The sequence below is a fragment of the Equus quagga genome, chromosome 2 (genome assembly GCF_021613505.1).
Source record: "Equus quagga isolate Etosha38 chromosome 2, UCLA_HA_Equagga_1.0, whole genome shotgun sequence".
Classification (NCBI taxonomy): domain Eukaryota; kingdom Metazoa; phylum Chordata; class Mammalia; order Perissodactyla; family Equidae; genus Equus; species Equus quagga.
This window is the reverse complement of record NC_060268.1, coordinates 169,573,710-169,599,083: the sequence shown is the minus strand read 5'-3', so window position 1 is coordinate 169,599,083 and position 25,374 is coordinate 169,573,710. Positions and strand designations below refer to the sequence as shown.

General features: G+C 40.2%; 1 protein-coding gene across 1 annotated transcript; it reads right to left on the bottom strand.

The window, feature by feature from the left end:
• Positions 1–7,395: 7,395 nt before the first annotated feature.
• PNLIP (pancreatic lipase) lies at positions 7,396–24,163 on the bottom strand. Its single transcript, XM_046655001.1, has 12 exons — positions 24,118–24,163; positions 22,815–22,969; positions 22,077–22,199; positions 19,976–20,110; positions 18,859–18,970; positions 17,505–17,624; positions 17,269–17,388; positions 16,644–16,762; positions 14,392–14,521; positions 12,925–13,033; positions 12,181–12,345; positions 7,396–7,459 (listed from the first exon to the last, which is right to left on the bottom strand). Exons 1-12 carry the CDS (start codon positions 24,161–24,163, stop codon positions 7,396–7,398), a joined length of 1,398 nt encoding a protein of 465 aa, XP_046510957.1.
• Between the last annotated feature and the right edge of the window lie 1,211 nt (positions 24,164–25,374).

Here is a 25,374-nt window from a genome sequence, read left to right as displayed (position 1 = left end):
GAAAATAAATTTCGCCTCAGCTGTCAGGCCTGAGCCATCTGGTTGACCTAACTGAAGAGGTATTTAAGCTTCGGAAGGCTCCTCCTGTGGTCTAGAAAGGTGCTGGAGCACTTCACAAAGACTGTGGTGAAGTCAAAGGCATTTATGCTTTTCTTTGACATCGCAGTGCTGATGCAGGAAGCGATTCCGGATCATCTAATGATGCACAAACTGGTCAATTCGTTGGTAGGGATGTCAGAGGACCCTGTCTGCCTCTCAGACCTCTTCTCTTCCTGCCGTCCACGTGGCCCTCCTCACATGACCACGCTGGCCTCCCTCAAACGTGCCGAGTCCTTTCCCACCTTGGAACCTTTGCACTTACTGTTGCCATGGCCTGAGACTCTCCTCCCTAGACCTCCAGTAAGCCGGCTCCTTCTTGTCACTTAACAATTAGGTTAAATGTCACATCTTCAGTGAGGCCACCCCTGACAACCCCTGAAGCCCTTCCACCGCCAACCTCCCACCTGACCCTGGACCCCTGCTCCTTAGCACCCTGTTTGTTTCCTTCAGATCACTTGTCACCAGTTATAATTATTTATATTTTTTTCTTTTTATTCATTTGCAGTCACATTTCTCCCACCTAGAATACATTTCACGAGGACAGAGACCTCATCTGTTTTGGTCACTGTTCTTTCCCAGCTTCTAGAACGATGCCTGAGGCACTGAGGTGGTTATGAATTAATGAGAGGATGAATGCACACACAGATGGAGTTCTTAGGCACTTTAACCTTATTCTCAGCGAATTTCAGGGCTGGGAAAGGTGAGAGGGCACAGTTTTAAGGAGGGGAAAGAAAGAGATGTCACTCTTCAGAGAAGCAGGGAGAACATGAACATCTGATTAGATTCAGGAGACGCAATCGTCACATGATCTGTCACAGTGTGCCCAGGGCTCAGGCCCCCATGGCTGTTTCCCCTGCAGCTCACCTCACTGCTGAAGTCAGCTGTGGACTCCATGCTCACCCCAAGGGAAAGACCCCTGCCTCGGGGGTTCAATGTTTAAACCGCCTGAGGTGGGCAGAGCCGATGTGGACATCCTCCAAGCAGGAAAGGAGGGTTAACCTCCAGCGGCCACTCGAGTCTGGTGATGAGAGAGAGTGTGGGCTCCAGACACTCAAGGGTAGGGGCATGGGCATTCAGGGGGTCGTTTTTTCCTCAAAATAATTTTATTTCACTCATGTTTGCAAATAGGTAATACATGCCACTATACATCCAATACAATACAAAGTTAAAAATGCTCCTGTACCAGCTCCTGTGTGTCCTTCCAAAGATACCCTACGCATTATGTATAAATAATATTTATTTTAAAATATAGACAGTTAACATCTTCTACACACTATTTTGCAACCTGATTTTTACAAATTAACTATATGTCTTGAGAATCACTCCTTGTTAGTGAGTATAGATCTGCTCCAATCTTCTTACCAGCCTCACAGTATTCTGGTCTTTGGATGTTTACTTAATCAGTCCCCTATTGGTGGACATTTGGCTGTTTCCAATACTTTGTTATTAAAAACAATGCCTTAACGAATATTCTTATACATTTGTCACTTTCCACATGGATGGTGTATCTGTGGGATAAATTCCTACAAGTGGAACTTAAGGGACAGAAGATATGGATATTTAATGTGGAGATAGATATATATATATGGGCTATTTTCCTCACCCCTCAAAACACCAGGAGAGTAGAGACCATTAGCTATTTAAACAGGTAACTTTTTTGAGGCATGTTAGTTAAGGTTCTTTTGGTTGTAGGCAACAGAAATCAATTCTGGGTAGCTAAAGTTTTTTTAAAAAGGAGATATTTATTGAAAGAATATTGGGGCATCTCAAGGAATCCATGAAATTGTTGAACCGTGAGACCCAATGGAAGCCCAAGAAATGGGACCACCCTGGAATCCTTGGTCATCCTCAGATCCCCCGACCTGGGACCTGATTCTCCTGCAGAGACTTCCTGGCTTTGGGCATCTCAGCTCTGAATTCTTCATTACCAGGTGATTGGCTGGGTTAGGCCAGGAGCTGTCCCCAAATTAATTAGCAGTGGGGAATGGGGCCTCTTGGGCTGGCCTGGCTGAGGAGACACACCCCTGTGTACCCAAAGATGGAGGTGAAGTTGTGAGCTGGGCAGCCGCTGCAAGAGGTGTGTGGTTCTGCAGGAATAAAATAACGATCCCGAGTCAGCTGACGTGACTTAATTTGTACAAAGGTGCAGTTAGTGGCTGGTAGACAGGGGATTTCTTTGAAAGTATTGTTTGTGTTTATCACACCTTGAAATAATGAAGAGGTGATCCTCCTGAGTTATCAAGAGTGAATGATGACTGTGGAGGCTGGATTTCCTGCTCAGAAAATCTGGTCAGGACTGCTGCTTGTTTGCAACTCTGTATTCGTAGGCATTCATTGTTTAAGCAGAAGCTGTCGGGGAGCACTTTGTCTACAAAAGCCCAAAGCAAGTGAACCAGAAAGGCGCCTCACTTCACATGACAGCAGTGAGGAGGAGGCAGTGTGGGAAGGCCAGAGACTGGAGCCTGGGCTCACCCTCACTGGGAAAACCCTCCTGACACCCGGCTTGTTCCTTCTCCAGCTCCAGGCGTCGCAGGGGTGGAGAAACAGGTTAGAGATGGTGATAGACGGACTGTGAAAATGGTCACAGTGTTTCACCCTCTTCCACCGCCTGTATCTATGCCCTTTGCGATGTGATTTTGCAGCTCTTTTCATCAACAACTGGAGTCTATTTCCCCATCCCTTGAATCTAGCTATGTGTGTGACTTGATTTAGTCGTTAAATGTGATGGCAGCAACATTTGGGCCAGCTCAAACCAACTGACCTCCCAGTATATGAGAGACTCAGCCAAGATTAGCAGCACTGCTGACGCAACTCACTCTGAACACAGACAAATGAGTGAATCCAGTCAAGACCGGAAGAAGCACACAACTAACCCAGAGATTACTAATATCTGCTTACTGTTTAAAGCCACTGTGTTTGGTGATGGTTTGTTATGCAGCAATACCTAACCAATAAGGGAACCCAGCTCAGCCAGGCCTGAGATTCAGAGAGCAGCTATCATTGCCCTCACTGTCACCATTCTTGGGCACACAGCATCAGTTGAGGGTGTATCTTTCCTAAGACAGTGTGGAGCTCCCCACGTCTGTCAATATGCACTGTGCTCTAATGCACTGGCTCCTCTTTAAATGCCCGGGGGATTTAATCTGACTAAACCCCTAGCAAGACGGGAGTCTAAGCTGCTTATCCTTTAGATCCTCCTAGACCAACTAATTCATTTCACACCAGGGATGGAAAGATTTCTGGGATTTCCAATAGCAACAACAACTGAAATATGTTGCATAAACTTAATCCTGATCAGCTTCAGGCACTTAAGGCAGAATTCATGTGCACACAAATCTGTGGATCTCTTTTGAAACTATAGCGTCATTCCCCCAGACAGCTCTCCTATCTTCAAACCGTGTAAGGCCTTGAAGGTGACAAAGGTAAAGAGTGAGGTCGCCAGCTATCATCTGCCACGTTTACACGTCCAAATGGAGCCGAATGGCTGCTTTTCCCAGCCTATCAGTTCTGTCCTTGTTTTCTCCTTCAGTTTCAAGTTCAGAACGTTCAGATGCCTCGTCATCTCGTAAGAGAACAATCTTGTGAACTCTGGGGGAAGGGTGGAGTTGGTTCAAGCTGGGTCCTCAGAGCCCCTTAATTCCAAAGAAGTTTTTGTATTGAGAAAGCTATTTTCTAAATCTTTTCCACAGCCTGGGCACTCACCTGCATTCATTGAACCAATGTTTGTAACTATCCCTCGAAATGGCAGAATGTCTCCCTTCATGTTGTAATGGCAGTGGGGCACAAGACTTTGCCTTATCATCAGTCAGTGACTGACTGCTTTCTTTTTTTTTTTATCAGAGATGCCCTATCTGTGGAAAATGAACTAGGTTTCTGAGTGCAGCACAGGCTTCCCAAAGTCCTTGATGAATATTGGGAGATCCCAGCAGTTCCTGTGGGCTGGCTAACAAGCAAACATCTCAGACCACACAGACCCTGGGGCCAGGTGGGAATCATTAGGCCCAAAAGTCTGCAAGCCCTGTAGGGGACCCAGGCATTTCCAGAACAGCCCTCAGCCTTCAGAATCCCAGAGTGCTGGGAAAATCTAGGCCAACTTGAGAGTGGTTAGATCAAGAAATGATGAACTTGCACTCCATGCAAGTACCAAAGGGATTGATTTAAAACCCAAACTGGAAAATTTCCCTTCAAGATGGCCTTGGGAAAACCTAGGCCCACCAGTAAACAGCCTGGGACCTTGGACAAGTCAAGAAAGCTCTCTGTGCTGCAGCTGCTTCATTGGAAAACGGGGGTAATGAAAGTACCTGGCTTGTAGAGTATTGTCAGAATCAAATGCGTAAATGTGGATAAAGCACGTAGACTAGTGACTGCACCTGGAAAGCATAAGGCACATGTTAGGAAAAACAAAAACGTGGAGGCGGTAGTCAGTTGCCTTCTGATGGCCCCTCTCAGAGGAGCAGCCTGAACCACAGAGTCTAAGGCAATTGGCTCTTAACATCCAACCTTGAAAAAAAGACCCTCCAGCAAGAAACAGGTTAAAAGTCATGTGGTGAAGGTGGATCGTTTTTATATGGACTGGCCCATCCTTTCAAACTGACATGGAACTCCTGCTTTACGGGAAGAAAAAAATTGATTTAGGGCTCTAGAAAAAAGAATATTTCCTAAAAATTTACTGAGTTCAGAAATAGGTAAATAATCTGAGTAAACAATTCATTTAAAACAATTAAAGCAACTTGCAAACTGCTTCATTACAATGAAAATGGATATCCTTCTTAACAAAAGGGTTTTTATTTTTTTTGGAAGATTAGCCCTGAGCTAACATCTGCTGCCAATCCTCCTCTTTTTGCTGAGGAAGACTGGCCTTGAGCTAACATCTGTGCCCATATTCCTCTACTTTATATGTGGGACGCCTGCCACAGCATGGCTTGTCAAGTGGTGCCATGTCCACACCCAGGATCCGAACCGGCGAACCCCGGGCGAACTTAACCACTGCACCACCAGCCGGCCCTACAACAAAAGGGTTTTTAACAGATGTATTTTTTTTAAATTAAATTCTTTTAAACCCCTTTGTTTTATCTTATTACTTAAATAAATTTGCAGATAATCCTTTATTAATTTCTTTTGTTATTCATTATTCATCATTTTTAGTATGCCATAGGAAAATTCCATGAGGCGTTCGTAGTAATTATAATTCTAAACATTTATTAAGCATTCAGTATGGATTAAGCAATATGTTAGTCTCTTTATAGATAGATGCCGGGCTTTTAAAAAAAACACCATCTATACACTGAAGATGCCAAAGTTTACGTGTCTAACCTAGAGCTCTACCCTCAACTCCATGCTCATATATGCAACTGGGTGTCTGATGACCATCTCAAATTTGACATGACTAAAACTGACCTTCCTCCTCAAGTCTGTTCCTCCCAAAGTACTCCCCATTTCAGTCAATGGTGTCTCTATTCTTCCAGTTGCTCTGCCAAATCCCCAGGAGTCCTGGAAGACTACTTTCATTCAGATATTCATTCCTCCGCTACGTGGTCCATGTACGTTGTGGATGCTGGCTTTATCCTTTGTCCAGGAGATTGCCCTGACTGGCTTAAGCCAATCAGCACATTCCACTTCCCAGGCCACAGGCCAATCAGCATGAATCTCAGGAGTTTCATTTGGAAAGATTGGGAGGGAGATGTTCTTTTTCTCTTGCTGGATGTGAAAGAGGAGGTCTATAGTCCCAACTGTGGTAGACGGCTGTCCTTCAATTGGGAGGAGAGCCAGCCCTGGTATAAAACCATCATCACAGACAATAGAGCATGGGGACAGAAAGAAAATAGCTCTTGAAGAGGTCATTAAGTTGCTGGATCAACAAAACCTGAAGCCTCTCCCACCTATGGACTTTCCAGTGATGTGAGCTAATACATTTTTTTTGTTGTTTAAGTCAGTTCGAGTTAGAGCTTTTGGTTCATGTGCATGAAAGCATCCTAGTTAATACAGATTGATTGTCCTTAGAACATGTCTTCATGTGTTGACCGACTTGCATATAATTTGGTGAAAGACAGAATGAAAAGCATTTTCACTTTCTCATGTTTTCATACCTCTGTGCCTTTGCTTATGCCATTCCGTCTCTGGAACGTCTTTGCCACCATGTCCTCTTGGCAAATCCCACCCACCTTTTAAGACCTAGCGCAGCTGTCCCTTTCTCTCTTAGGATGTCACTGGTTGGACATGGCCTAAGTCTAAATACTGACTCTAGTGGAGTCATTCACTCTTCCCATTAGTGAAATGGTCATTCAAAAAATATTTGTTTGCTCTCCTACTACATGCCGGGCACATACAACATGTAAACCCCTTAAGGAGTTTACAAAAGGGTATGCAGGCAAGTAAACAAGTAGTTATAATACGGAGAGAGAAGTGGTAAGATAGAGAAGTCCTGGGTACCGTGGGAATGTAGTGAGGTAGTCTCTAATACAATCTTAGGGGATGCGGGTAATGGAAGCAGAGATAGGCTTCATGGAAGAAGTCATGTCTACACAGAGATTGAGAACAGTAGGAGTTAAACAGACAGGAAGAGGGGGAAAGAACATTCTAGGGAGAGAAAGAGTTTGCGTAAAGGTCCAGTAACATCCAAAATTAAGGCCCTTTTGAGGGACAGTGCCAGAATATAGAGTTCTAGAAGGAAGCTAGTGAGCGATGATGCTGGAGTCCTAGGTGAAAACCAGACCAAGGTGGGGCTTGCAAATCTCGCTAAGGAATGTGGATTCTATTCTGGAAACCATTGGGAGGATATTTGATTTGTGCTTTAGAGAGATCAAAGAGGTCGCAGAGAGGAGAGGAGTTTGGGAGGACCCCACTGGGAGAACGGAGACGAGTTAGGAAGCTTCCAATGTGCCCACTCCTTGTCCGTCTCCTTTGTGTCATTTCTTCCCAGATGTCTGAGTTGGAGCTGACGTAGAACTTAAAGATGATGGAAAAAGTAGCAAAGGGAAGTACTTGCCACCTGTGCCCACCAAGAGGGGGTCATTTTGGACCTGGAAGTCTGCCTTAAGTGATCAGAATGACATCAGTAAGAGCAGTAATGGACACGATGCCAGTATCAAGTAAACAATATTCCTAAGCTTGAATGCCACATAGTATGTAGCAAAATTCGACAGTCATTTCTTCAGACCAACTCCAAATTTTGGATTTTAATCACCACATCCAAAAGTTTCATTGGAAGTAATGGACACGATGACAAAGAAAGGAATACATTGCTTCACCAGTAGATTTTATTAGCAGGGAGATTCAATGGTCACATGTCAGCAGCTCCTAACACGCAGTGAGAGTGAGCAGAACATCTTCCCTCACGGTTTCTTCACTACAGAAGTTGAACCTGCAAAGGGAAAACAACAAGAAGTCAACTCTTCCTGGCACACCCCGGGCATGTCGAGCAAGAGGACAGCCTCCGCTCTCCCCTCAGGCCTAGAGCCACAGCCTGTGCCCAAGACCAGACAATGGCCAAAAGAAAAACCTCTTCTGTCTTAAGGACTGAATTCTCCTTCCCAATTTTGTTTCATGGCTGGGCAATAACAGAGAGGAGGTGTCACTGGACACTCCAAGGGACAGGGAGGGCTCATCTGTCACATCCCCAAAGTGCCTACTAACACTTGGCACATTGTCAACCAACACAACTGAGGAAGATCAGGGCCAGCATCATGACAAGAAATCAGCCAGAATAAAAATTCTAAGGTCCGGTGTGACACTGGCAAGGCATTCTTATTTTAACTCAATAGTTCAACTGAGATGACTAGTTTTACTCGTCAAGACTGAACATACTTGCGATGCTTTGGAGCTAATTTTCTTTAATAAGATATATTAGCATATGTAATGTGCCTGGCACATAAAAAGAGCTCAGAAAATGCTCTTTTCTCTCCATCTTCATTTCCCTCCCTGTGGTCTGATGTCTGGAAGACTTGAAAATGGCAAATTAAATGTTAAAAACTAATATTGGTAAGAGACTCAAGAAATGAAGGGCACGTGATATCTATATACGAATAAAGGTGAAGTGAATTTGCTTTGTAGTAGTTAAGAATTAGCTGCAGCCAAATATCCTGCATATGGATTCTGGCATTGAGCTCTCACTTAGTTTTCTGTAAAACAGAGATAATAATAGTACCTATCTGCCATCACCACAATCAAGATAGTAAACATATCCAACAATCCAAAAATTTCCCCCTGCTCCTTTGTAATCTCTCCTTCTCTTTTCTTCCCATCTTCCCTCCCCCCAGGCAACCATTGATCTGCTGTCACTATAGACTGGTTTGAATTGCCAAGAATTTTATATGAATGGAATCAAAAGCATGCACTCTTTTGTCTAGCTTCTTTCATTCAGTATAATTATTTTGAGATTCATCCATGTTGTTGCATGTATTGCTAGTTCATTCCTTTTCATTGCTGAGTTATATTCCATCGTGTGGATAGACCGCAGTTGGTTTATCTACTCTCCTGTTGGTGCACAGATTTCCAGTTTTTGACTATTACAATAAAAGATGCTATGAATAATTATATGCAAATCTTTGTAGAGATAGATGCTTTCTTTTCTTTCAGGTACGTACTTAAGAGTAGAATGGTTGAATCATAGGTAGCTATATATTTGTCTGTTAAAGAAACTGCCAAACTGTTTTCAAATGTGGTTGCATCATTTTATATTCCCATTAATAGTCTTTACATCCTCGCCAATACTTGATATTGTCAATCATTTTAATTTTAGCCATTTAAATAAGTTTATGGTAGTGTCTCTGTGTTTTTAATTTGCATTTCCCTAACACCTATTGATATATCTTTTTCTGTTCTTTCACTTTAAAAATTTTTCTAAAGTTTTTCACTTTTCTTCTTCTCCCCAAAGCCCCCTAGTACATAGTTGTAGGTCGTTCTGGTTGTGCTATGTGGAACACCACCTCAGCATGGCTTAGCGAGCAGTGCTAGGTCTGCTCCCAGGATCCGAACCTGCGAAACTCTGCGTGCGCTGCTGAAATGGAGCGTGCAAACTTAACCACTTGGCCATGGGGCCATCCCTAGTCTGTCCTTTCACTTTTAATCTATTTCTGTTTTTATATTAAAGTACATTTCATGTAGGCAGCATATAGTTGGTATTGATTTTTTAAAATCCGGTTAGACAATCTCTGCCTTCTAATTGCTGTATTTAGATCATTTTCATTTAATATGATTATTGATACGATTAGGTTTAAATCTATTAGCTTGCTATTTGTTCCCTATGTTCTTTGTCCCCCCCCCCCCTTTTTAAGCCTTATTTTTAATAAACTCCATTATCTCCTTGTTGGCTTATTAGCTACACTTCTTTGTTTTATTATTTTAGTGGTCACTCTAGAATTTACACCATATATTTCTAACATCGAATTTTACCTTCAACTGATATTATACCAATTCACATATGGTATAAGTACATTACACCAATATATTTCCATTTCTCCCCTCCTACCCTTTATGGCATTGTTACCATATATTTTACTTATACACATATTTAACCCCCCCACCAATAATAATATTTAAAAATCTCATGCATTTATCACATAGTTACTATTTCCTATGCTCTTAATTCTTTTCTGTAGATTCTTTTCCAAGTGGCATCATTTTCCTCTCCCCGGAGATCTTCTTTTAACATTTTTCACAGTGTTGATCTGCTGGTAATGAATTCTTTCAGCTTTGGTGTGTCTAAAAAGTCTTTATTTCATCTTGGTCTTTGAAAGATATTTTTGTGGGTATAGAATTCTAGATTAACAGCTTTTTCCTTTCGGTGCCAGTCATGCATCACTTAACGACAGAGACATGGTCTGAGAAATACATCATTAGGTGATTTCATAGTTTTGTGAACATCACAGAGTATCCTTACACAAACCTAGATGGTGCAGCCTACTACACACCTAGGCTATGTGGTACTAATTTTATGGGACCACTGTCACATGTTCAGTCTGTCATTGACTGAAATGTCGTCATGTGGTGCATGACTGTACATTAAAGATGCTGTTCCACTGTCTTCTCACTTGCATTGTTTCTGATGATAAACCTGCTGTAATTATTGTCTTTATTCCTCTGTACGTAGTGTGTATTTTTTCTCAGGCTGCTTTTAAAATTTTCTCTTTATGACTGGTTGTGAGCAATCTGATTTTGAAGTGTGTTGGTGTAGTTTTCTTCATGTTTCTTGTCATAGCACTTGGATCTGTTGGTTTACAGTTTTCACCAATTTTGAAAATTTTGGAGCTCTTATTCCTTCAGATTTATTTTTCAGTTTCTCCTCCTTTGTGGTCTTCAAAGAGAACTGCGTTAGACTTCTTGAAGTTATTTCACAGCTCACTGATGTTCTCTTGATTTTTAAAATTCTTTTTTCTCTCTGTGTTTCATTTTGGATAGTTCCTATTATGTCTTCAGATTCGCTTATCTTTTCTTCTGCAACATCTAGTCTGCTGTTAATTGCATCCAGTGTATTTTTCATTTCAGATATTATATTCTCATCTCTAAAAATTCCATTTGGATCTTTTTTACACAAATATCATGCCTCTACTGACCTTTAGAACTAATGGAATAAAGGTGAAATAACTATTTTAATGTCTGTGTCTGCTATTCTAACATTTGTGTCAGGTCTGGTTTGGTTTCAACTGATTGATTATTCTCCTCAGTATAGGTTATGTTGTCCCGCTTCTTTGTATACCTGCAAAACTTTTATTTAATGTCATATATGGTAGATTTTAGCCTGTTAGCTGCTGGATAATTTTGTATTTCTATAAATTTTCTTGAACTCTTTTCTGGGGTACAGTTAAATTATTTGGAAACAGTTTGATCCTTTCAGGTCTTGCTCAGTCTAGGCTAATGATTTCTCACTAGTGAGGGAAGGCCTTCCTAAATACTCTACCCAAAGTTTCTTGGATTATGAGCTTATCCAGTCTGCTTGGTGGAAACAGTTACCATTTCCAGCCCTGCAAGAGTACTGGGCACTGTTTTCTCTAATCCTTTCAGATGGATAGTTCACTGGCATTGGCTAGTTTCCTCACACATATGTGCTTATCAGTACTCTGCTGAATATTCAAGGGAAATTTCCAGAGCTCTGAGATTCTCTCTCTGTAACTCTCCTCTCTGGTGCTCTGTCCTGTGACATCTAGTTGCCTTGGATTTTTTGGATTCTTAGCTCTGTCTCTTCAACTCAGAAGGTCTACCAGGCTCTGCCTGAATTTTTCCTCCTTGTGTAATATTCTGGAAACTCTCTCCAGGCAGTGAGCTAGGACAATTGTAAGCCTCCACCTTATTTGTTTCTTGTCTTTCAGGGATCACTTTCTTTTGTTGCCTGATGTTCAGTGTCTTGAAAACTGTTATTTCTTACATTTTTTCTGAATTCTTGGTTGTTTCAGTTGAGAAGGTGAATTTGTCTCTGTGATTCCATCTTTGCCAGAAGCAAAAAGTCCCCTCATTGGGCTTTTCTGAGGACTGAATAACACGCTGACAGAAGAAGCATAGCATTGTGCCTCGGAATTTGGCTTTATATTCAGAACACTTGGGCTAACATTGGTATTGTTATAATTATCGTCAGCAGCAGCTCATTTTTTCTGGTTCACGATGGTAAATATCCTTTGGCTCACACACACTTCAGTCTTCTTTAGAACCAACGGTTAACTTCTGCCTTCAGTAAGAGGGCCAATGATGCAGAGCAGCCTGTTTGTATTCCTTGGTAAGTTAAGTGTTTTCCTGATAATTTAACTGGCAATTGGTGAACCCAGGAAGTTTGGGGAAGATACACATATTAAGCAAACCCAAGCACAAGGCACAGCCACTCAATGAAATCATTCTTTCACCTCAGGATCATGAAGCCAGATTCTCATTCTAACACTTAGCTTGTATCAGGTAACACCACCTGCATCTACAAATCTATCAAAGTTGTTTTCCTAAAGTTCTACCCTTTCTCCTAAAGAAACAAAGGTATTAGGGAGCGGCTGTGGCTGGGTATAGGAGAGCCATTGTAAGAGGTTTAACTGAAAGTAAACTTCAGCGGAGATAGAATTATAAATGTGACAATACTTCAGATCGCTTTAGATTTTTATTACTTACACACTTCCATCGTTTCTTTCCACTGTGATCTTGGATGCTCCTACTTTGGGTAGAGTTAGGTTGATCACATTGTTGTACCAAATAAATTTAACCTTCTCCAAATCTCCAACTTCCACATCTGAGTCAAATTCATTGGAATAAGTATTGTCTGGTTTGAGAGTGCCCCTTGGAAGTTGAGAAGTTAATAAAAACATACATCAACATACATAAATGTACATATACATATATATACATGTTTCTAAAACCAGCTTGCAATGCGTCTCTAGTAAGATGACTGATAGTATATTTGCCATTCTAATCTTTTAAATAAATGCAAACATACATGCTAAGTCAGTAGTAGTTCATTTGTCATCAATAACTCATATTACTTTAAAGTCATCCTTACTTTAATAAAACTTCAAACACGTTTTAGTCACAATTCTCCTATAATTTAATAAATGATGACATCATTATATCATCTTTTCCCAGTTGTTTTGTGGGAAGAATAATTTTTATTGATGATAAATCAGAAGCCACAAATCAAATTAAACCTAAGTGGTTTTCTCAAGAAGTTACAGAAAAAATATTTAGAAGCAGACTTCTGAAATGTATTAAGGTGCAGGGGTGGAATAAGTGTTTCCTTTTAATGATATGTGGCAGCACTATACTCCCACACGGTAAGGAATAAACTCTTGTGTCCAGAACATACATTATGTATGTGAAGGGTTCCAGCATTTAAGACATTTAGAGCAATATTTTACTCACTGGAAAATTTCATACTGCCTAGAGTTCCCTTTATTTCCAAACAAAGAAACTAGCACGTGTCCTGTAACCTTCTTTCCAGACAGTGTGACATCTACCCTATACCTCCAACCTGCATGGGAAAAAAAATTGCACAATATCAGGTTGTAGAGAAGACACACTGGAAACAGACTAACTTGGATTTCACTACTGCTGAATTTTGCATAATTTGTATATGGTGTTGGTAGTTCTTCTAATCAAGTAGTCAGAGACATTTCTTATCTAAATGTTCAGAAGACAGGCATTGGTAAAGGGGAGGAGCACAGAGTCTTTCCAAAGTCAACGGTTTTCAAGCCAAGAGGTGAAGTAATATATTTTGCTTCCAATTGTCTTTTTCTTTTTTTTTTGAGGAAGATTATCCCTGAGCTAACATCTGCCGCCATACCTCTTTTTGCTGAGGAAGACTGGCCCTCAGCTAACATCCATGCCCATCTTCCTCTAGTTTATATGTGGAATACTGGCCATGGCATGGCTTGACAAGTGGTGTGTAGCTCTGCCCCCAGGATCCGAATGGGTGAACCCCAGGCCGCCAAAGTGGAGCAGGCAAAGTTAACTGCTACGCCGCCGCGCTGGCCCCTTGCTTTCAATTTTTTAACCTGACAATTTATTCTTGAATGTTAAGAGAACTTAATGTTAAAAGATAGTGGAAAAATAGTAGAGTGTGACATTTTCAACAGTTTTCTTCATTTTCATAGATCACCACGTTTTATAGTACTGTCATCTTTTTGTCTAAGTAGTCTAATTTATGTTAAAAATTCTACAACTCAACTTTCTGTTGCCATTGGAAATGTATTAAATTCCGGTAACCAATTTATGGTACTAGTCAATAGTGAACTACCAGTTTTTGCCATTTTGAGCTAGCCTGGGCTATTGGGGAGGGGGTAAAATTTGGCTTCAGTTTTTACAATGCAGCTAACCCCGTTAACTCCCATCCAAATAGTTTTCGTCCTCAATTACTGAGAAAAGAAACGTGAATTCTGTCCCCATGCCTCACCTCCCACGCATTCTCTAATTCCCATCAACCATGGAGTCTACAATCTAAATTTCTTTTAAATCTGTCAACTGTTCTCCATTCCCACAACCTCTGCCATCTTTCTCCGGGATTACTTTTCTCCAGGATTTATTTTTACAAAACCTCAGAATTTTGCTCAGTGAAACTTTTGTCTGAATATGAAGAGGCTGGAGCAGAAGAATCCTCCTGAATTCAGCACCAGAATCAAATGTGAAGAAATCCATTTTTGTGTCATTGATAGTTCGGGCCACAAACTCTGTTCTGACCCGTCCAAATTAGCCATCGTTTGGCTATGCATTTTCCATGCTGTGGAGGGAGTGTTTAAAACTTTTGTATAGAAAAGCAATTTCACACATTTTTACCAGACATGATAAAATACACAGCATTAAGAATTTAAGGCGAATAAAATAGAGACCTACGGGCAAAATTGCTGGCATCACCGGTGTTTAGATAAAATAGCTGGCCCACTCCTTTTGTTCTCCCAGGAAATCTATCAGCATAATGACCCATCTGTGGGCAGCCTTCACTTGAACAGGGGAAGCACTTGTTCTAGAGAAAATAAACACGTAATGACTCAGGATGCTCTTTCTTTCAATAGCGCACCATCTTTTTTCATGTATTGTTGCAATTCAAATACTCTGAAGTCAATTCTGTTCTGATGGTAAAAGGGGACTTCAATAGTGTGTCAGCAGAGGTTAAAAATGCATCTTATTATTTACAATGATAAATCAGTAGTTTATGTTAAATAACATGATACTAACAAAAATATTATTAAAAATCACACAAGAATTTATAAGATATTTATATGTGTATTTTAATCTTTTCTCTTTCGCCTCTCTTAAGTTGCCCCAGTTGTCCCAAGACATCCATCCACCTGCAGGTGATTAGAATTTATTTTAGAAAGATTGCAAAAGAAAGAGCAGGAGATGAAATCAGCTTCTAATATGCAAAATAGGACCCATTAGGAGGACAATAAGCTCAAAAGTCAGGCTTTTCTCAACTCCTTTAACTCCTACCTAGCATATAAAGTTCTGAAGGATTTTGATCCCAGAATTCTCCCATTGTGGAGAGAAATGCCCATGTTGGCTGTTAAGGCCTAGCTATGAGGTTGGGGTCTGGAGAAGAGGGATGCCATATAGGAAAATGTTCTCCCTTTCTGGGTCAAGGAATTGTAGGAAGACAGAAGGGAGAAAGGAATAGAGTAGGAGGGACAAACATCACAATTCCCACTACGGAGAGACAAGGTTCGTCCACAGTAGAGGCAAGCGGTGGGTTGCTGGATCAATGGATCAAATGGGGACTGGGCTGAGTCTCAGGGTCTGCATCCAGTAACAGCTAAGGGGTGACTGAGCCAGCCAGGAAGAAATGGCCAAAGCTCTTTGAGGGCGTTGCCGAGCCAGAAGAGTAGACACGTCCAGACATCATCTGCAGACACCTGCCTTGCACCCGTCCATAAGGTAGACCCCCAAGTTCTCCCCTCTGCCCGGCACACGCACTGAATACCATCACCATGATCACCTTGCCCAATACCAGCTTAGAGGGAAAGACTGAGAAATCTGCAAAACTGAAAATCTTTTCTTCTAAAACGTCTGAGCATCACCTAAAAGGACTGTTTATATTACTGAATGAGACGAAGTTTTAACTGAATGAAACCGAAAGTTCTTTGTTTGTTTGTTTGCCCCATTACCTAGAGAACAGAGATTTGGGAAGAAGATAAAAATAAGGTTAGACCAAAGAACAGGGGTGCTCTTGTTGTATACGTAAGCTGTGCAGTGAATAAAATATGTACCCTTCCTCCTACACACACATAATAGCCAACATTTTTTTAACGCTAATTATTGTACTTTAGGTTTTGGGCTAGGCAATTAAAACATATCATCTCATTAGATCCTCCCATGAAATCTGTGGACTCTACCATTATTATTTACATTTAAAAATGAAGAAATTTACTTAGAGAAGTTAAGTATTTTGCCCCAAATCATTCAGCTACTTAATGGTGAACCCGGGATTCAGATCCTCTCTCTTTTTCACTAACATATAGCTTCTTCGTAGTTATGACTTCACCTAGCGTGTTATTTGAACTCTTATTTATTAAATGACATGTTATACATTTTTTATTTGGAAAAATTATATTGAGAGGAAAAGCAATTAAAAAAACCCCAGCAGGTAGTAGATATATCATGTTCAAGTTCCAAGATAAGGATCCTAACCTAGATATTTAGAACCAAACAAGATGAAAACTAAAAAAAGAATCTTGGCAATTATGGGATTGCACAGAAATATCCACACACCCATAATTAAATAGTTTTAAAAGGTCAACATTTAAGACAAGTGTTCCATATTCATCAACATCTTGTAGCCATAGCTCAGACGTCCATAGACTATTTTTTTTTTTACTTAGAATTATTTCAAAATAAGTTTGACGGTTTACCTGCTCCATGCAGAAGTGATAGAGAACAAGATAGACAAGGAGCATTTCAGTTTATAAGCCCATTTTCTAAAGTTCTCCAATGCCTTATCATTTTTGGAATAATGTGTATAATTGAAAGTACAAATGATGTGGCAGTCATACAGTAACGCTCACTGAATGCATATCGTGTACGGTGAACCACACCAGTCATGAGACGTGATGGTGACAAAGTTCTTTAGGTACAAGGTGGAGTCTACTTACTGCAGTGAAATCACTGTAAGAGGCACAAGAGAATCCAGCAAAGCCATCAGGGTTGAGGATGCTATCAGTGTAATACTTGTAGCTTCTTAAGTGATTACAGGCCGCAAAGTCACGAGTTCCTTTGAAATCAGACATGATTCACATCAGCGACAGATATTATTTTTCCAAGTTAAAGCCATGATCAGAATATCGTTGTTGAATAGATTTCTCTAATAAACGTGAACTCATGGAGGTCACAGAACAAAATCATTCATGAAGTGAATTTACAATCAGTGATGCAATCAGAAGTTAAATACTGTTTAAGATTATATGGTTATGCCATAGCTAAATGAAATGAAAAAATAACTTTAGAAGGAAAAGATTGGTCCATAAGAGACAACTTAGTAAGGCATTCCCTGAATTAGATCCTTGAAAAGTTTACTACAAACACATTTTCTTTCCCACAATCTCCTCAGGTCCACTTATCCCAGTGAAAGTCCTATATCTTGGGGATACAATTAAAAGTCTTTTGTTTAGAAAATGTGAGACCTGTACAATACCAAAATATGCAGCAAGTTTAGTAAAACAAAACACAAACTTTCTTCATGAAAAAGAGAAAATCTCTTCGCGCGCATAATGGTTTTACCTTGCCAGATCCCGTCTATGTCAACAATCTGAGAGAGAACGTTCTTTTGACATCCGGGCATTTCTTTTCCTCCATTTGGAAAGAAATCCAGGTGGCCTGCAGTTTGGCTCACTCCAAACCCTGAAAAATTTTAAAATATGGGAAAGTTGATGTTAATGTATAGACTTGAAACACTCTAAAACACTCTAATGTACAGACTCAGAAAACACTCTAGGAGAACGAATTGAGGAACTTACCCAAGTTGGGGATGAAGGGGGCAATGTCTGTGTGAATTACATCCACAAATTGGGCATCGCTGGGGTCCAATCGGACTAATTCGGGTGTGCCCTGAAAGCAAGGTTCAGCTGGATCCAACCCTAACGTAAACAGGACGTGTCATGTTAATACCTATCAATGTACCTGCACATTCATCTTTCTTCGTCAGTTACAGACAGGAATGCAAACTTTGGCGGTAATGACAAGTTATGCATGAGAGAGATAAGATTGTTTTTCTCTACCTTATCATTTTCTGGAGGAAAATCTGTCTAATTTACTATTTGCATCGAAGTGAATTTCCCTCAAACCATGAAATTTGGCTCTATTTATGGATGCTTAGTCATGGGGACAATCTCAGTCACTAGCAGTAGTCACAAGGAAAGAGCCAGACTCTAGGAGACGCTGGGCTCCTAAAGGATGTTCAGGCTAAAAGAGTTCCTGCTAGACTGTAAACTCCAGGGACAGCAAGGACTTGGCTTGCACACTCACCGGGACCACAGTTTGTCACAGTGCATGGTTGAGCAGTCTCTCATAAACATTTACAGACTATGGGAAAGAATTAACGACCAGCATTCCAGATGCCCCCACCAATCCAAATGTAGCCAAATTATCCAAAGCATTAAAAAGAGAATTAGGAAGTTGGAGACAGAATGGGAAGATGGAAAAGTGGTCGTTCTTTGAAATTATCAACTCTCAGATCCAGGAGAGCAAAGTCTTTCTTATAAAGTTAGACGGTTGTTTTAGGACCTGGTCTCCAACACGTGACCCCATTGGCCAAATGTAAACCAGGCTGAAGTCTGTAAAATAATATTTTTTGTCTAATTAGCAGCATATAGAACTGGCAGCCCAGGGCAGCCTCACCATCTGCCCCCCACTCCCAACTCCTGGGTTATGGTTGATGAGTTTTTGGCTAATTATCAATTGCTATTGAAGCAGAATATAATTAATTATACATTTTTGAAGTCTTTGGGTTCAATTCTTTTTATTATTTATTTTATTATTTATGTTATTCTATTCTTGAAACTTGTTCTTTGTGAATACCTGACAAAGGGAGATAGATAGATAGCAACAAGGCCTCCAGATGTTCTTAATTCAAATTTGAGTCACATGCAATATTTATATGTTAAACAGGGCTCGGTAGACCAAAGATTGATATCAACAAAAAATTCACAAGGCCTCAGAACACACCAATTTCTGATCATGTTGCCCAATTAGGAAAATGTGAAAAACCTGTCTCCTCAGGTGAAAAACAGGGCTGCACTAAATTTTCATCTTTTTAGACACCATATTGGCTACATTTAGTCTAATTTTGCAGCTTTTACTGTTTTGACCAACCTGTGATCCGTCCAACGGCCCCATTGGTCCTCCTTCCAGCCTCCCCAGCAGCGTGAGAACCCAGGCTATGGCCAATGATGTGGACGTTGGAAGGAGAGTAGTCGAATGATGACTGTTGGAAAGAAAACTTCTTCAGAATGTTTCCAAATCTTGTAAAATTCAAGATGGAAACAAATGAAGACCTCTGAAAACGTGAGTTTTTTTTTCTTTTGAGGAAGATTAGTCCTGAGCTAACATCCGGTGCCAACCCTCCTCTTTTTGCTGAGGAAGACTGGCCCTGAGCTAACATTGTGCCCATTTTCCTCTATTTTATGTGTAGTGCCTGCCACAGCACGGCTTGATGGGTGGTGAGTAGGTCTGCACCCAGGATTTGAACCGCCGAACCCCAGGCTGCTGAAGCAGAGCATGAGAACTTAGCTGCTATGCCCCCAGGCCAGCCCCTGAAAACTTGAGTTTAAAGAAGACATACTACCCCCTTCAAAGCAATTGATTTTGAAGGATATTTCTTTTCACAGTTATAATAGAAAATAGCAATGATTTTAACATTTGAACTTGTGGAAGCAGGGCTCTCTTTGATTGTATTACTATGTAGTGAGAACCGTGGACGGATATGGGGAATTATTACCCAGGGATGAGGAAGCAAATATTTGGATGAGAAATTAATAATGAAAGCAATTGCTCAAGCACATTCTAGTTTAATGTTTTCTGTGTTTTTAGTTACCAAATCAGGTTAGCTTGTTATTGTTGTGCTTCTGTTAAAAAATAAAATAAAAAAACAAAAACACAAAAGTAATTTAATCTTGAGTTCGACATTATCACGTCAAATTGCTTTAATAACTGGTGAAATTAAAAGAAATACTGGGTGAATTCAGTAGAAACAACCTATCTAGTTGCTGAAATAATATCACTTAAAAAAACTAGTTTATTGATCTAAAATATACTTATTGATAAGCTTAATTTTAGATTTTTTTGCATTTTTCTTGTCAAACACGGGGACAGCCAAATCTCAGTAGACAACTGTGTTTACCAGTGATCATACCTACAGCATTTTTTTTTTTTTGGAAGAGAATTCAGAGAGCAATGTCCTTTGGCTTTTATGTAACCCGGAAGTAGTTACCTGAAGAACTCCAACAAGATATGCCACTTCTGCCCCCACAATCCGGACGTTCTGTGAAGCCTGTGAGTATGCGGTGCGGGAGCCACTTTTCCAGTCCACACAGATACAGTTCACACTTTCCACCTTAAACATGTTCTGGTGGAAGAGACACAATAAATAGGTAAGTAATTCAGGATCTTTATGAATTACAAATGAACACATTTGAGGACCAGGATAAATTCCGTCCTTGACCTATACAGTATCTTGCTTGCCTTTAACCCCAATCCAATGAGCAAAATTTCTAGTGTGTTATGCATATGGAATCCCTTTTAAAGTTTAACATTGGCTCCAAATTGGAGATTTGGCCGTAACGGGAACTAGATTCCTGGAATTTCTATTGCAACAGATCCCTAGACATTTGTTTCAGGGAAAAAATATGTATAAAATATGGTACAATGGGTTGTCTCATTAGAACATCATAAATGTCATGAGACTACATTGCCCTTACTAGAAAGCGCCCCAGGACATTGCCTGTCTCATTCACTACTGTATCCTGAGTGCCTTGAACAGTTCCTGACACATAGTAGGTGCTCAATGACTATTTATGGAATGGGTGAATAACTGAATAAATGGAAGACTATGTTAGGACCTCTTAAATAAATATGCTGAAGGTAAATGAGTAAGCTTTTCCACGATGAAAACACTAATCAAAGTTTTTGGATGAATATGTATTATTGTACATCAGAGATGCGTTATTTCACATAAAAGCATAATTTACCAGAAATCCGCTGGAATCCTCGTTTGATGGGGGTCAATGATAGTTTCCTGAATGTTGGATCTGGCAGGAATTTTGTTTGTTTGCGTGTGTGTTTATACATATCCCCACTTTTTTTCCAAAAAGAATTTGAGAAGAATGAAGCAATCTTAGAAATCATCTCCAACTCTTCCATTTTACAGATAGAAAAACCGAACGATGGGAACCTTTTGCTAATGTCTTGGTTAGCTAAGAATAGAGTCTAAACTGGAATTCAGAACCTTTAACTTTCCAATTTAATCCACTCGCTTCTGTATCATAAAACAACAGTATTGTCAAAGCCAAACGAAATGCAGGAAAAACTCATCTGCTTTTGGGATCTCAGAAATAAATTGTGTATACACATCTAAACATCTACGTTCCTCTTGAGCTAAGAATCATTTTCTTTTCCTTCACTGTTGTATAGAAATCTATTACTACTCTCCCTCCAATAATCTTCAGCTTTAAATTATTTTAGAAGCCCAGTTATAGTTTTACTAATGATTTCTAAACTTAGCTGTCCATTTTGACTATCTTCAGGATCAATGGAGACTCTCTGGAATTGACTCAACTCAGCCGTTGTTTTGAATCGTAGACACGTCTGAAACTAAACGGATGTAGGACCTTTGTGTCTCCTCTCTTGAGAGCTCTGAAGAAACGACTGCATCCTTGTAGCAGAGCTGCCCGCAGAAGCTTGATGAATAAATGAACCAAAGATAATGTTCCTCAAGCACTAGCACGTACCGGGGAAATTTGTTCTTTTTGATTTTCTGTCTTTTAAATCCTCATTATCACAGGGCACATAGCCAAAGGCAAATTAAAGAAAATAGGATCACTACTGTTGAGACAACAGAAGCCAGAAATGAAAACCTATACAGCTTTCCTAGATATTGCTACCATGGGAGATCAAAGAGTAGCAAGTAAAAATCAAAGGAAAATACTTAGTTTGGGCAAAATGAGTTATCTTGGCGCTTCATATAGAAATTAACAACTGTTGAAAAAATAAAAAAGTAGTGAAAATGCAACTAATGCTGCATCAGTACGGCAAAATTTGTTGCTAAATTTTGAAATCTCTCTGTATTAGTTGTTAAGTAACCACTACCCAGAGCCACCAAATGGTTAGCAACCTTGCTGCCTTGACTGTCCCAGGTCCCCTTCACCCCCTACCGCCTCCTGGACCTCCCTTGGGAACCCCAGGCCCAGCAGGGTCAGAGGATCCTCCAATGTCATGGTGGCTCACATTTGTCCTGATTGGTTGGGGCCTATGCCTTCCCTGTTACAATTATCACTCCAGAAACAAACTCCCCTTAAGAGATGACCACGTCTCACCTGGCACATAGTGGACAGCCAGCTTTCTTCTCCCTTGTCTATGAATCCATGAATAATAAAGCGGGTTTTTCTACCTGTGTTGAAATTGGAGCTCTCGATAGTTGAAGGATCTGCAACGATTTCCTGTTTTGAGGAGAAGTGTTTAACATAAGTTTCTGATAGTATTCAATAGAGCCATTTGTACGTGGTGGGAGGTGGTAGGTAGAAGACCACCAGGGCTTGAGATCCTTATGAGTAAGGATTCTCCTGTTACAAGCAAGCATCATCATTTGCAATCATCACCAAGTTGCTGCTTTCTGGACATCTTATAATTTTTACAGTTGTCAACTCGGGATAATACGTCCACTGTAATACTGGTGGCAGGGGTCTTGTCTCCACACAATGGAAGGGTTTGTTGTGTTTGTGTGTGTGTTTTATGTATATATATATATAATATTGGGAGATCTTATATATATGTGTGTGTGTTTGTATATATATATTTTATATATACTATTTACATATTTATATATATATTCATGTTTAGAATATTTTTAGATGGTACCACAGAGGTAGGATAAGATTAATATCAAGTTAATGGACATTTTATAAACAACTTACATAAAATAACACTTAAGCTCACTGCCCTAAAGTCTACAAAAATGCAAGTTCTGACGTGTTCTCTTTGGAAGACTTAAAATTCAGTATCTTTATTACATAAAACAGACGGCACTTAGTTTTGAGAATGATGAGTGCTCTTACTTGAAAGTTGTCTGGGTTCTCGTTAGTGTACAGGAGGAAGTGGGTGTTGACCTTTTCTGGAGACCAGGGCAATATTTTGAGAGGTCTTTCCACAATCCCGGCCCACGGCGAATCGTCACTGAAGCAGCCGAGTCTCTCATAGCAAACTTCGTTTCCTGCAATCGCCCAGAAGCGTTTCAAGGCTATTAGCTTAACCAGAATGCTCTTTTTAATGGTCTCTCTGCCAAACTGTGAGTTAGGTTACATCTTCTGGCATATTTTCTTCGCCCATATCCCCAAACATCTTCCTATCTACACACTCGCAAATTAGCTTCAATAGACAACGTCCCAGCTGAAGAAGACTGCTGCTCCTCGTTTCCACAACATAAGGCTGCCTCCCTCCTCTTGTGTCTCTGTCCAGTCCCATACTGGGGCCTGCTTTAGCCTCTCAATTCAGATGTCTTCCTTGGGCCATTGGTGCCCAAGAAAAGAGCAGCCTTGTATCCCCAGGCCTTTGGTGGGAGGAGGATGAGGTTCTCAACTCCTTGTAGCTATCTTCTGGCTTTGGGCTTTAGGTGGAGAGCTTAAATTTCGTGCAAATGCCAAAACTTTATATCTCCACATGGCTGAGTAGGTCTCTGACCTATGTTTGAATGGCATCCTGGATTCCTGTGATGAAGAAGCTACTCACAAATAATCAAACAGAAAATCCATGGTTTGAGACAACTCTTGGTTTGAATGTTACCCCATAAAAGAACAACACAAAGAAAGGGTTCTTGGGGAAGAAAAAGTCTAGTAGGAGTAGGAGTAGTAGCTGTCATGGGGGCTGCATTCTCAAAATCTTACGACGTGCCAGGTGCTGGACAAGATGATTTACATGACTAACCTTATTTAAGTCTCACAATTATCCATGAGAGGGGTCGTATTATACGCCCATTTCACAGATAAAGATAGTGAAGCACAGAGAGGTTAAGAATTTTGCTTAGGGTAATACAGTTGTGGCTCATGGAGCCAGGGTTCAAACCCCACGTTGACTCCACCCTAGGGTTTAGCAAATAAAAACGCAAATTAAATTTGAGTTTCAGATAAACAACGAACATTTTTTAATATAAATATGTCACATATTCGTTGTTTATCTGAAACTCAAATTTAACGGGTCTTAGCTTTTATCCGGCAACCCTGCTCTGAGCACTTGCGGTCTTAATCATTCATCTTTCTTGCTCTACTCCTTATCCTCACAGTGGCTTGAATTCAGCTATCATAGCCTTTGCTGAAATTATTGAGCATGAATCTCTTCCAGCACTACATAAATATTTTTTCTTACCTACTACTGCTCCCAGCAGCAGCGAAAGTGTCCAGATTCGCAGCATCTAAATAAAGTTAAAAATATGACTAAGTCTGGCTAATTTTAAAAGATTGGCATAATTCAAATTCAGTTAAACCTCTGGGGGAAAATAGGTAAATTCTAATAAATGAGCCTGGAAAACATGTGCCTAACTTACCGTGGCAGTTGTATCAGGTTCTGCACACAACCAGATAGCACTGGAAGGTCCTTTTATAGACAAACTTTATCTTTTGAACAGTTCCATGGAAAAGTGGCATGAAAAGAGAGGAAGTTCCAAGGATATATTTCTAATTTTAATCATAAATAAACCAAGATTGATAGAGGAGGTAAAATTTTCCACAGTCCTTGTGGGAAGATCAGAAAAGGGTAGAAATGAACAGTTCTCTTCCAACACGATTCTATACTGCTCAGAAGCAGTATAATTTCATTGTAGTGAAGGTTCTAGTCTGCCCCTTGTTTAATTTACAATTCTCTAGGTATGTGTGAAACTAAATTGTTTTCACAGATTTGATAGCAGCGGTCTGGAAAACAAATACTGAAAGCTTACCAGCTTGTGTAGTTTTCGTATAACCTTGCCTCACCCTCAAAAATAGTGAAATAGAGGCAATTCTTCAGGAGAGTTCATTCCTTTTAGGAAAGCAGTTGATATTTTATTTTTATAGTCCATAGTACTAAATTATTTCTCAACAATAACATGGAGAAAAGAATAAACGAACTGACAAAAGGAATTGGGGTACTTCTGAGATCATAGAGGTGGAATCAGTGACCCTACCCTCAGATGAAATTAGGAATAAGCGAGAAAAAGAAAATTCACCTTGGGGAAAATTGGTCTGGGAAAAATAATCTGAAAGAGAAGTATTTGATAGAAAAGAACTGGGATGTTTTCAGTTGGTGATAGATTGCTTAAAATAAATTTTTTACAGACTGTAATGGGATACCATAATTTTAAGAGACTGGAGCTTTTAGCCTGACAGTGTCACAGATATAGGTTGAACCATATGAAATTGCCACATTTGTAGGTCAAAAATGGTCAAATAATAATTCAGCCCCCTGACAAAGTTTACAGGTACAGAAAAAAGCAAGAAAATTGTTTGTGTGTGAGGAAAGTTCCAGAAAGTTTGGCAAGGTAAATGTTAACGTCAGGGCAGAAGGTAGAAGGAAGGAATTCCATGGATGGGAGCCGTGGCAAATTCCCTTTCAATCTTTCGTATCTTAGCATTTCATCCCCTGTTTAGG

What these genes read in the sequence shown, in the direction of transcription:
- PNLIP (XM_046655001.1), bottom strand. Translation starts at nt 24,163, where the DNA reads ATGCTGCGAATCTGGACACTTTCGCTGCTGCTGGGAGCAGTAGTAG. An exon ending in GGCCGTTGGACGGATCACAG is followed by an intron (nt 17,625 to 18,858) that starts GTTGGTCAAAAC and finishes TGTTTACGTTAG; the next exon opens with GGTTGGATCCAGCTGAACCT. An exon ending in TGATGCCAGCAATTTTGCCC is followed by an intron (nt 13,034 to 14,391) that starts GTAGGTCTCTAT and finishes TTTCCCATGCAG; the next exon opens with GTTGGAGGTATAGGGTAGAT.